This window comes from Sinocyclocheilus rhinocerous, unplaced genomic scaffold, assembly GCF_001515625.1.
Source record: "Sinocyclocheilus rhinocerous isolate Xijiao unplaced genomic scaffold, SAMN03320098_v1.1 scaffold1780, whole genome shotgun sequence".
Taxonomy (NCBI): Eukaryota; Metazoa; Chordata; class Actinopteri; order Cypriniformes; family Cyprinidae; genus Sinocyclocheilus; species Sinocyclocheilus rhinocerous.
The window spans coordinates 608,475-622,404 of record NW_015664762.1 but is presented as its reverse complement, the minus strand read 5'-3'; the positions used below and the strand labels follow the sequence as shown (position 1 = coordinate 622,404).

At 35.5% G+C, this 13,930-nt stretch overlaps 1 protein-coding gene across 1 annotated transcript in view; it reads left to right on the top strand.

Annotated features, from left to right (window-relative positions):
• Positions 1-10,927, top strand: part of LOC107730435 (endothelin-converting enzyme 2-like) — a 53,553-nt gene extending 42,626 nt beyond the window's left edge. The window contains exon 4 of the mRNA XM_016541280.1: positions 10,579-10,927. Coding sequence (XP_016396766.1) covers positions 10,579-10,656 — 78 coding nt within the window. The 3' untranslated portion in view covers positions 10,657-10,927. The remainder of the gene's footprint in view (positions 1-10,578) is intronic.
• The last annotated feature ends 3,003 nt before the right edge of the window (positions 10,928-13,930 follow it).

Genomic DNA, 13,930 nt, shown 5'->3' with positions numbered 1-13,930 from the left:
GCAGAGAAAGTTTGAGATCAATTACAGCTTCCCTTCTCACTTGAAAGAGGATTGACTTTTTCCTAGGATCCACTCTATATATCCTCATAATTTAAAGCTTGGGGTCAGTAAGAATGTTTTTAAAAGAAGTCTCACCAAGACTGCATTTATTTGATCAAAAATACAATAAAACAGCAATATTATAAAATATAAATATGTATAAAAAGCTTTTAAATAAAGAATATATAATAGCTTTTTTTCTATTTTAATATATTTTGTTAAATATATGATATATCAGCAGCCATTACTCTAGTATTTAGTGTCACATGGTCTAAAGGAGTTGATAGAGTTTGTGGACTCAATCCATTAGGAATCATCATGTTCTGACGATAAATCGTTCACAATATGAGGAGGAGCATATTAGAGTAAATTAGATCAATGTTGATATTGTTTTTGCCGCCTCAGGGCTGCCAGACACACTGCCCCATATACTTGGTGTTATCCACTTAAACACACACACTCTCACTCACACACTTACTTTTGCCCTATTTACCTAGTGCCTTTAGCAGCTGTAAGTGTATTAATTCCTCTTGGGGTGTAGTAGTACAGGAGGACTACCCTTTTCCCCGCTCTTTTTCAGTTTCTTTTTCAATAGTCACATTTTTCCAAGAGGTTCAGGGATAATTACCTAGAAATTATTTAATGAATAATTGGATGTTCACATAGTTTTGGTCGTGTGGTGTTTTTGAATCTGTGACGAAGTGGGTGAAGCAGATATCTAGGCGGCGGCTGTTTGTCTGTTTGCTTGTTTACTTGTTTGTGTGTTTATAGAGGGGGTGTGTATGTGGGCAGGGGGTTTTTAGAGGGTGCCACACTCTGCAGGTTTATAGATCAGCTCATTATTTAGAACAAACAATCTGTCTGACACCCACGGTGTGTGTGCGCTTATTTTTAAGATGCTGTGAGCAAGAGGGAATTGGGAAGAATAGATAGATCTGCCATTTTTTTTGCATTGAATTGTATCAGAAAAAGCTTGTTTGTTCGATAAAGAAATACATGCATAAAGCATTATTGTAATGCAGCGACAATTTCTCTGTTCCAAAACCTAGTCAAATGCCTTGCTGTCTACTACTTACATATAACTTATAAGACAGCATCCTTATTTTCACACAAAAATGAAAATTCTGTTGTTGTTTACTCAGTCATATTGGTCCAAACCTGTATGACTGACTTTATATGGTGGAACACAAAAGATATGATAAAATAAAATAAGTAAAAATTGGAGTCCTGTGTTGTTTCGAGTAAATGACAAAAGATTTATTTTTGGATGAACTATCCTCAGTTTTTGATTAGATTCACTAGAGTTGAAAAGTCAAGATCAAGATCTCTAAAAGTTTTTGAAAGAAAGCTCTTATGCTCACCAAGGCTGCATTTATTTGATCAAAAATACGGTAAAATCGTAATATTGTGAAATATTATTTCAATTTAAAATAACTATTTTCTCTTTTAATATATTTTAAAATGTAATTAATTCCTGTGATGCAAATCTGAATTTTCAGCATCATTACTCCAGTCCTCAGTGTCACATGATCCTTCAGAAATCATTCTAATATGCAGATTTGAAGAAACATTTCTTCTTCTTATCATTTTTTCAGGTTCCTTGATGAATGGAACCGTTCAAAAGAACAGCATTTATCTAAAGTAGAAATCTTTTTTAATAATGTAAATGTATCTGCTGTCACTTTTGATCAATTTAATGCATTCTTGCTGAAAAAAGTGTACATTTGTCCAAAACCTTTGAACAGTAGTGTATATTTATGCATTAAATTAAATTTATATGCATTTATAATACATATTTATCTTGACTTCATCTACTATCTTGGGTGATTTTTTTTGTGCCTTATCTGCACAATTATTCACAATGCCGCCTTTGAATTTGACCAGAAGAAAATGTCTTATAATGCTGCCTACTGTCTAGCTAGGCTGCTTACTGTTTTAACACTGTTAAATCGGTGTTGCCATAAGAAGTATAAATAGGAAATCACATGCCCATGTGATAAAATGTTTCTCACTAGAGAATGCATTAGTGAGAATGACTGCATTTTGGGTAAAGTGTTGATAGAATGTGGGCACTTTGCTGATTTGTTGACAGTTACATCACATAGAAATTTTTAATCGTGCCTTTTATTTATATATCCCTGAAAATACAGGTTGAATTTTATGTACAGTGTACATGCAAAAATGCCCATTTCAAAGGTATATGCATGTAAAAGTCAGACAGTATTTCACACAATATGTGCTCTTCTTTTGTGCGTTACATCATGACCCAAACAAATTACTTTTTTTTTTTGTGGGATGAATGTATAATTTATGTGGTTTGCTCTCAGTATGCCTTAATTCAGAATGTTCTGGAAATTCGTTTGCTCACTCAGACACATTTATCTTGTTTGCTACAGGGGACATGGGATTTTTATAAGAAACCTTTGTGTATTTTAAAGGCATTGACTGCATTTGCCAAAATGTGCATTATGCAACAGACCTTACTGCAGAGAATTAGGGCTGCACAATTTAAGGAAAACTCTAATTGCGATTTTGCTGATTAAAGATTGCAATTTAAAATAAATTTTTTTGGTAACACTTTACAATAAGGTTCCATTTGTTAACATCCTCAGCGACCAGCACAGATCAGCTCTAGGCATGACGAAGCGGATATTGTCCTCTTTTGGAAGACCAAACAAAGTAGTTTCGCTTTCACAACGAAGCACACAGCGTCTTCAGGACATGGCTGCAGCGTCAACAATACTACAGCGAGAATAAAAGTTATGCCTTCTCTCTTTGCGTGAACATTTGGGAAGCGTTATGCAAATCTTCCGAGATCGTGACGTAGGTATGTGGGGGCATGTTAGAACGAGCCGTTTTAGGAGGGTGTGGTTAACTCTTAACTTTTATAAAGAATGTCTCTTTGGTTTTGAGACTTTAGTGTTTGCAACTTTACAGATCTTCTTTATGCACCAAGAGCTTGTAACACTCCAAAGAGAAAGGAAAAATTGAAATCGCATCATATGACCCCTTTAATGTTATTTAATGGACCTGAGCTAAGATGAACTAACAATGAACAGTTGTATTTTTATTAACTAACATTAACAAAGATTAATAAATACTGTAACAAATGTATTGCTCATTGTTAGTTAATGCATTAAGTATAGTTAACAAATGGAACCTTATTGTAAAGTGTTACCATTTGCAACACCGTTTGTAGGACTGCACAATTTGGCCAAAATGTTGTGATTATATACAATATAACTATCAAATAATAAAAAAAAGTAAACAGAGTTATTGTAATTATTTTAATACTACTATTGTAACATTTCACTGTAAAATAAAATATTGAGTATTTAAGAAAAATAATGTAATAATAACACTTTTGAAGTAATTTCATTTTTAAATGTTAAACAATCAAGCTTTTATTTTGATGGGGAAAAAAAACACAGGGAGACTTTAAAGCTTCTCCATTTTTCGTGACAGATGTATAAATGATTCTCATTCCAGAACTTCGACAAGATGATTTTGGTGTATGTTGCAACCCAAATGCACATTATAAGTAACACAAACTCAGAGCAGATGCAGAGATGAGCTTGTGTGGAGCAGCATTTACTGCGAACCGAGCTGCTCTGAGACACTGAAAACACCGGATCATCAGCTGCTCGCGTGTAAAACAACATTCAATCTGAAACATGCGGCATGTGTGTATTTAATTTCTACAGAAAATACTGTCTCGCCTAATCCAATGCAAAAGCGTCTCACACGGCTCCGGGGGGTGAACAAAGGCCTTCTGTAGCGAATCGATGTGTTTTTGTAAGAAAAATATCCATATTCAAAATGTAATAATCACTTGAATCTAGCTTGCGCTCAGTGTTGTAAACGGAAGCAGTTCCGGGGGAATTATGTATGAGTTCAGCTCTGCACATGCGCCGCTCAGAAGTGACGCACGCGGAAGCGCAGCGGAGAGATCAAAACAAAACAACGGTCACTAATTAGAGCTTGACTTTTTATTTCCAGTGTGACAAATGAAATAGCAGTATTATGGGCTCTTTCTTGGCTTATTAAGAGGTAGGGCTTTTTACACAAAATTGTTTAAAAAATGCTAAATAATCATATTTATTTTTTAGAGCATAACTGTGCAAGAACAACATAGGATGTATTGTCTGAAATGTTTGTTCTTTGTGCATACAGTTTCATATTATTGTTACAAAATAGGAGATAGTATACAGTATATGCTACTCAGGAGTAAGCAGTACTTTAGCATTCCATTCCGAATGTTCTTTATAAACCTCCTCTCATTTTGAGGATGTCTATAAAAGTTTTACCAAGTTTAGCTACTGTAACCTGAGCGATTTTGTCCCTAAAGTATGGCGGCGTTAGAAACACCTAATCAGAGCTCAATTCCAGCCTCGATGCCAGCAGGTAGGACAACTTCTCTGAAAGCTCTGGGAGTTTGATCATTTCTCATGATGTGCTTACTAACCACTTTGTATTTACATGAACACACGCTGCGGAAGTTGATCATTTGAGTTCAGTCTAAATGATGGTTTACTTCACAAGAGACACGCAGAAAGCAGCTTCACTGCAGCAAAGCTAATCAGTGTTCATAAACTCAGGCTATACAACAGACTCTTATTTCAGCAGGGACTGGCACTGCTGTCGAGATCAAGAACTGATGTAGAGTACATGCCATCAACAAGTGTTAGTTATCTTACATGTGAGTGATAGTGATGGAGATTAAGGCGGGCAGGCAGACAGACAGACAAACAGACAGACAGATAGAACAGACAGAAAACCACACAGATGATAGACAGACAGACTGATAAATACATAGATTAATTGATTAAAGGAAATATGCCCTAAACATGGTAAATCACACAGTTAATTCTACATTTATTAAATCAAAGCAACAGCAAATAACCGTAAAGGAGTGTCATGTTTATCTCTCATGGGCATGAGTAGTGTAAATTCTGCAATTAGGCATTGCAGCGCAAAACCCCTCATTTCAAAATCCAGGTTACAGGCTTCCGGCCTGCGGCCAAATCAGACACGCTGAGTGCAGTTTTATCAGAGCAGGAGCAAGTCTAGCAAACTGCTCTGATGCTGGGACCCACGGCCTGCACCAACCAATTAGGACAAAACCCGAGAGGAGTTCACAACATAAGAGTGCACATATTGCAGTATATACTGTACTTGGAATTGTATGTGATTCAGTATGCAGTTCAAAATCTTTTGAATAGCAGAATGCTACTGTGTCACATACTTTCAGTTTGCATCAATAGTTGTCTATTTAGAAATACATTTTGCATTAATACTCATGTTTAACAGCAGAATTCCTTGTGTAAAACTTACTGATGATGTTGTGAAGAAAATTCCACTAATGAGTGATTTGCGGCAAGTAAATCATGCCAAAAAAGCTTGGCAGGGAACAATGTCTTCCATGAATCAACGCAAATGATGCAATTGTCAAAAAGAAATAATAATAATTTTGTCCAATTTTTAAAATATTTTTTTCACTTGTGATTCACCTCATAGACAGTTGTTTGGTTTCATGGCTTCATAATGCTTTAACAAAGACTTATTTTTTTTAAATGCCAATGGGAAAAATTAATTGAAAAAAATATTTCCATAACCAAATATGCATACTATTTGCATACTATGAGCACTGTACACACCACATACTTTAGAGATAGAACGAGTATGGTATTATGCCATTTTGAACATAAAAGTTGCTGTTGGTTGCTTTGTAATCTACAATCCAGATGACTAGTGTGATTCATTTAAGCCAGTTCTGTCCAACCAGATAAAAAAAAGTGGTAATTAAACTCTTAATTAACAATGGCTGTGCGGTGTGGGCCAAAGACAGCAGCACCTTCTTTGCATAAAGACACATTGTGATCTGGTCTTGAATCGAGGCGTTAGCCATGAGTGACTTATGGACTTCTGCTACAGCTATGCATTTGGTTAAGATGAACTGTTTAGAGCACTGAGTTTTTAAAGGTGAACGAGTTCACATCATATCCGCAGAGAAGAAAGAAAAGGCTGATTACATGTCTCTTATTTTTAACAGACTGCATCATGTCCTTAAAGCTGAAGTATTCCGTTTTTGTGCCACTAACGTCACCAAAGTAAATTGCAAAATGATTGTATATATCAAAACGTTTCTCAAACACTTCATCTTTCTGTCAGTAGTTGGACAAACTCAAGTCCCGCCCCAAACTCGCACCATTGTTGCCGTGTCAGTTTAGTCGGGATTATTGAACAACTTTTGTAGTGAAATTAACCTACAAATGACTAAAGTTGTGGTAGCAGCATTGTTAATTTTAATTTCTGTTTTTTTTTTACTAAAAATCCTTACAATTTCAGCCTGACAAGTGCAGTCACTGATTTTATTGACTGCTGTTGGATTATTTGAAACAATCATGTTATTTCTAGATTTTTCTTGTTAGTGAATCTAAACTAACAAAAGTTTGAGGTCAGTAAGATATTTACTTAACAAGGCTGCTTTTATTTGATCAAAAACACAGTAAAAACAGTAATATTGTGAAGTATTATAACAATTTAAAATAACTGTTTTCTATTACTTTAAAATATAATTTATTCATTACAAAGCTGAATTTTCAGCAGTCATTACAACAGTCTTCAGTGTCACATGATCCTTCAGAAATCATTCTAATATGCTGATTTGATACTCAAGAAACATTTATTATTATTATTATTATCCTCGCTGAAAACAGTTGTACTGCTTAATTTTTTTTTTTCCAGGTTTTATAACAGCATTTATTTGAAGTAGAAATCTTTTTGTAACATTTTAAATGCCTTTACTGTCACTTTTGATCAATTTAGTGCGTCATTGCTGAAAAAAAGTATTCATTACTTTAAAAAGAACATCTTACTGAGCCCAGACTTGCATATTGCTGTTATTTGTTTCCTCCTCCGATTTTCATCAGTGTTTTAATTAAGCTTTTTAATGATCACCTTGACGCACATTGTTGAGAATCACTCGTCTTTGTTATTGTTGATGAAACCTTTCTGAGCATTTTCGTCAGTAATTCCTTTGACGAGAGATGCACATTGGATAGGAGGAAGCATTTTAACATTGCATAATTAACACACTTCACCTTTAATGGGGAAGGATGAATAAATGACCTCATCACCTGTGCGCTTTCACAGACTGTTAGTTTGATAATTGCGTCTGCTATAGAATTTGGCAGCTCTCAGTGGCCGTAAAGGATCTTGATTCCCTGAGGGCTGAGTGCTGGTATGACAGCTGTTAGCACACTAAAAATGCTGCAGCTACAGAGTGTCATCATTATAGTCAGTCCACAATTCTGTGTGTTGGCTGTCCTCACACACACACACACACACACACACTCACATACATGCTCTTCGCTGCTGGACAGATGGTGGCTTTGAGCTCAGGGTCCTTGAAGGAGACATTCACGGCGGCGAAGAGAAAGAGCAGACAACGATATGAAGATGAGAGCATGCTGTTACTAATGCCCCTGGAGGATGCTGGGAGTTGCTTTGTTAAAGTACTTTCTGGCTGTTAACAAGCAGGAGGAAGATTGTAGGTCATAAAATTACACGTTTCCGCAACCTCACATTCCCTGGCTCTGCGCACGGTTAGATCAAATTAAATAGCGCTGATTAAAATGTAGTGTTTTTTCTTATTTTCTGTGTGTGAAACATTAAGTTAGGTTGAAAAAAGTAAAATATGACCCTTTATAATAGACAATATCTGCCTGTTGGCTTCCTTGGATATTAAAGAACCCATGGAATCAAAAGTGGTGTTTTGTTGCTTTTAGGTACATTAATTTTTTTAGCAGATGCTTTTATGCTTTGTAAAAAAAAGAGCCAACAATTTAGTTATAAGCTAATTCTCTTTTAGCAGATATAATGTAACATATACAACTCACGAGCAAGTAAAAAGCCATGCTTTGTGACATAACTTAAGACTATTTCATTTAACACTGCAACCTGACTTCCTCACATATAAAATATTTTTGTCTTTCAAAATAACAAACCTTACCCAACAAACTCTTTATCACATGCATACACACACAAATCCCGTCAGCCTTTGCAAATTTGCAGCCGATTTTTTTTTTTTCAAGTTTCCTCAGCCGTCAGCAGTTCTTCATCCAATTAAAAACAAAGCAAAACACCTGAAAAAGTGCACCAAGAGAAGGGCTGCAGCCTAATACATATACTATCCACACTAAATATTCTGTACTATCTAGTATGCAAGACTAGGATTAGTCCAGCCGAAATCATACAGGTATGTTTAATGTTTCATTATGGATTTATGCATGATTTTTAAAGTTAAATATAATTCAGCAAGAGCGCATTAAAGTGACCGAAAGTGACAATGAAGTCATAAAGTTACAAAATAATTTTATTTAGAATAAATGATCTTTTGAACGTTCATCTAAGAATCTTTTGTCTAAGAATTCATCTAAAAATCTTGAAAAATGTATCATGGTTTCCACAAAAATATTAGACAGCACAACAAATATTAGACAGTTTTCAACATTTGTAAAAGTACAAAATGTTTCCTAAGCACCAAATCAGCATATTAGAATGATTTCTGAATGATCATGTGACACTGAAGACTGGAGTAATGATGCTGAAAATTCAGCTTGAATTCCATTTTAAAATACATTAAAATAAAAAAAGTTATTTTTTAAAAAGTTATTTTAAATTGTAATAATATTTTACAGTATTACTGTTTTACTTTATTTCAAATAAATGCAGCCTAGGTGAGCATAAGAGACTTTTTTTTCAATACCAGAAAATAAATTCTTACAGGCCCCAAACGTTTTAGAGGTTGTGTTATATGGCTGTCATCAGGTGTTTGTAGAAGCAACTTCTATAATAAAACTAATATTAATAACAGTATTCATTTTAAATCAAGGCCACAGTATTCTTGGCCCTTGTTTCAGATGGCTATAAAACTAATATTAAGTAAAAAACAGATCATTTACAGCAGTGTATAAATAATGATTCATTGATCACTGTAGACAAAGATGTTAATAGTCATTGATTTAAATGACCTGTTTTTAGTGTCTGTAATGATGGCTTTGGATGAAACATGATTTAGTGAGCAGTTCACCATTAAACAGAGTGTTTTGAACTGAAGGTTAGATGTAATTGTTGTAAGACCCATATTGTGGGAAGTGTGTGATGCTGACATTATCCTATGATACAGTAAGTGGAGCGAGATAATTATTATAATGACAACAGTAATGCTGCCTGTGAGGTCAGATTTTATTGAAGAAAACCCTCTCTCTTTGTTAACCACGTCCATTCGTTCTTATGTTTTTTTGTGTCAAAGCAAAGCAAAAAAACAATAACAAACAAAGGCGCATTGACGTATGGCTGTATTGTGTGTGATCCAGGGTTTAGTGTTCACCTTGAGAGTGGTTTGGTGATGGCCCAGTGTGTGTCAGAGGGTCATTAATCAGAGGAAGAGAGAGATCAATAAACCTGATCATTAGTCTCATCAGCTGCTAACGACGAGCTGATTCGCCTACAGATCTGGCACTTCACCCTGGAGAAACTGTTTAGTGTCATGTTTACTGTGTTTCATGATGGAACGTTGCCTGTAAAGAGACACAACCATGGCTGATGGTTTTTACTGTCACAGGGCAAGCAGATCTGCTTGCTTTTACAAATAAAGAAATAGGAAAAGTGACGAAATTCTGTTATTTCTCACCCTGATGTCTTTCAAACGTGACATTTTCCTACTGTTTTCATAGGATAATTTTGGGACAGACAGAAACTGAAGCTTTATTTGTAGAAGATAGTTCTCAAATCTCTCTGCTTGCTTTCAATTCAAATGTGACGTGCTATGCAAGGTCAGTGAAGCCAAATGTGATTGGTTGACGTCAAACCTGATGCAACACATCTTGACGTGCCATATTTGAATTGACTAAGACACAGCAGGAAGATTTTAAGTGAATCTTTATCCACGTTTTGGTCATATGGACTGCTTTAATGATACTTTTTTGTAATTTTTGGAAGAACTAATCCTTATAAGAATCAAAACTCATAGTTTGAGTACATTAATCTAGGATTAAGTTGTGATCAGGTAACTGGATGGCATTAAACATAGAAACATTTATTTCAAACTGAGAGAAAGAAAGTGTGACTCTCATTCCTGTTAAAGTTCTCAGTGGAAGTTTCTCTTTCTATTCTCTCTGTTCTCACACTCATAGCGGATTCCATGTTGACAACTGGAGGAGTGAATTATTCATTTCTTCAGGCAGATGAAGAATGGGTGGCAGGAGCACGTGATGCACACGCACGTACATACAGTACACAAACACTCAAACATGCTCATGGGCATGGGTAATATACTGTATATACACTACTGTTCAAAAGTTTGGGGTCAGCAAGACTTTTTTCTTGTAAGAAATTAATATTTTATTTAGCAAGGATGCATTAAATTGATCAAAAATGACAGTAAAGAAAATGTTGATTTTTTTTTTGAACTAATTATTCTATCTGTAATCTAATTGTAATAATAATAATCAGATGATTTGTTTTGCCCCACAGGTCAGTTGTGTTTTGAAACCTGGTGGCCGTTTCATCTCGGTCACATTTGCGCAGCCACATTTTCGTAAAAGACTCTAAGCTCGAGCAGAGTACAACTGGTCTATCAAGCACTATCACTATGGCAGCAGCTTTCACTACTTCCTGTATGTTCTCACCAAAGGGGAGGAGCTTAGCCCAGAGGACGCTGCATTGGAGAGGAGACTGCTCAAGGAAGCTGAGGCCCCGCCCACCGAAGTAAAATTTCAGCAAGCGGATTCTGAGGACGTCCTGAATAACATTGGATTATAGGGACATGTCAAGCACCTGTCAATCAAAAGACTGCTGACAGAAGTTGTACAGACATTTTTATAATTTTTTTCTTGTGCTCCGATCTTTTAAAGGATTTAAAGGTTCACCCAAAAAATACACTTCTATTTATTGTTATTATTATTATTATTATTATTATCATTTCCTCTCCCTCATTTTGTTCCAAATTAATTTGATTTAATTTCTTTCGTGGAACAAATTTTTTTTTGTTGTTGTTGTTGTTGTTGTTATTATTGTTGTTTTTGGCCCGTCTCCATTCACTTTCATTTACTTATGTGTTCCAGGGAAGAAAGAAAGTCATACAGGCTTGCAACAACATGAGGTTTATTTATTTTTTATTTTTTGGTGATGTTAAGGACAGTATTGCTCTGAAATTAAACAAAACACAGCAACTTCCCCTCTGAGATCCTGTAATATTTTGAAATTACATGCTTGACTTTTATGCCACTCTATACTGGTTTAGAGTTGGTTCAATACTTGGACTTGGAGCAACTATATGCTTTTAAACAATTTATTTTTAAGTATCTTGTATATTTAAAAAAAAAAAAATTTTTACTATGCGTTTTTAGGATGCTTTGATGTGAATTTTTACTCTGTTCTGCAGTTTCTCTTTCTCTTTCACTCTCTCTCTGGCCTATTTCTCTGTGCAATTGTCTTGATTGGTATGACAAGGTTGAGTGCTTGACACCTGCACACTTGTGCAGAGACAAATCTGTCACAAACGCTTCTCAAACAACAAATAAACAGACAGACAGAAAACAAACAGCCCTGCTGTGTTCCAGGATATGACAGACGTGTCTGCGCTCTTTTGGATGAGGAATGGCTGCAGTGAATCGGAGGAGGCCATTAATAAACCAGAAATCATTTATTTTTAATTTAGCTCTGGAATGTAATTACCGTCTATTTTTAAGACTTGAGGAAGGTGCCTGAATTTCAGAACAGCCTTCTGTGTGCCAGTGTGAACATAGATTGAAATGTTACACTGGAATTTTTATAGTAAATAGAGGAAAGTTATTCTTGAACCAGGAGAGACCAAAACACATTTAAACCCACACTGTTGTGGGTGGTTGCCAAGGTGTTATGAGTTCTTTTTAGAATGTTGCTAGGTGGTTGCTAAGATGTTCTGAATGCAAAAGTGTACCAATGTACCAATTAATTAGTAGTGATTCATATATCAGTAGTTTCATAAACCTTTAGTTGAACGTGTCCAGATTGAATATGTTATCTGTGAAAGCTGATGATGTAGTCACAGGTCTTTCCCCTTCACTGAAGCGCTAAGCAATGACGTCAGGGCAGGGATGGTATCAGATGGACGCTGGTGTTAGGTGAGCTGCACATATCAGGTGTAGATTTATTCTGTGATCGTATCCTCACGACATGCTGTGTAACAGTTCTTCAGGAACCCAGTGCTGCCTAAACACCATAAAGCTGCTGCAGAGAACAGGAGACCTTGATTAGTCTAATGGCCGGTTATGTGGCCTTTACCCCCTCGCAGTGCAAACCCACACGCAAGCTATACTTTATATTGACCTTTAAAACCATGATATTCAATAATGTACTTTTGAATAATTGATTACGAGTCATTTCAGAAGTGTACTTGTGAGATATTTACTGAGCTGGTGTCTTGTCTTGGAGAAGAACTGGAATAGTCCTTGTATGGTACTCAGCTAATTTAATTCTGCATGTCATGGACAGTTGTTGTTATATTGACAACAATGATACCTTGTTTGAAAGTTGAAAAATGTTAAAAAGCCTTAAAGTTTTATTAACTTGAACAGATGGATGCATGGATGGATAGATAGATAGATTAGATTGATGTGAATCCAAAGATGGATTAAAAATAGATAGATACACTGTAAAAAATGACCGTGAATTTAACGGTAAAAGACTGTAAAAATGCTACAGTAAAAACCTGTTAAATGGTTAACGGTAAATTCCCCTACTATATACGGTGAAAAACTGTATTGGACATTACATGTATTGGAAATAAATTTTACGGTAGTATACCGTTTTTGGAAGTGAAAAATACCGTATAATTTACAGTGAATAACCATAAATTGACATTCCCAGAATTCCCTGCATTACATTTCAAATTTGATGTTTTTTTGTTGAAATAACTATGTTTCTTCATAGTTTTTTCTTATCAGTTTTGTATATTAGGGTTGTGTGTTACACCTAATGTTGTTAAATGAATGTTTATTGCATTATTTCAGTTTCATGTGTGTTACCATGATGGTGTTTAGCGTTTGTGTGAATGACACTATGCACCTTCTATACATGTTATTATTTAAAAGCTGCTTGTGATGGGCTTTGGTTCATCATGTGACTTTCTCATCACCACCTGCATTTGGTGGTTATCAGTGTACAAAACAGATTTCAGTACTTCAAAAGGTTGGTATATTAACATTATATCAGTTAATGAAATTACGGTATTTAACTGTAAATTTAAGTTAAAACCGTAAAACCTAAAACGTTGCTACCGTATTTTTTACGGTAAAATTCCGGCACAGTTGCCGTTTTTTTACCGTAAATTTTACGGATTTTTTTTTACAGTGTAGGATGGAGTAGATAGCTAGACAGACGGATGGATGGATGGATGATAGATAGATAGACAGACAGACAGATAGATTGGCAGATGGATGGATAATAGACAGACAGATAGATGTATGGATGGATAGATGTGAATCCATGGATAGATAGATCTACGGGCCAGACAAACAGATTGACGGAATAACCAACATAGACCAACAGATGGACGGAAAAATGGACAGACAGACAGATAGATAGATAGATAGATAGATAGATTCAAAGAATTGAAAGGGAACCTGTTCTTTAATATTGAATTTTGCTCAGAGCTAATTTTGAATGGTTGTCAGAGATGGGCTTAAATACATGTGAAATTATAAACAAGGCTTCAACTGCACAAAACGCTTCCACTACGACAGAAATCGGGAGCTGCGCGGTGATTCCACCGCTTGCCACGTCCCGTGTGAAAGGGCATTTAAAAGGTTAGTTCACCTAAAAATGAAAATTCTGTCATTAATTA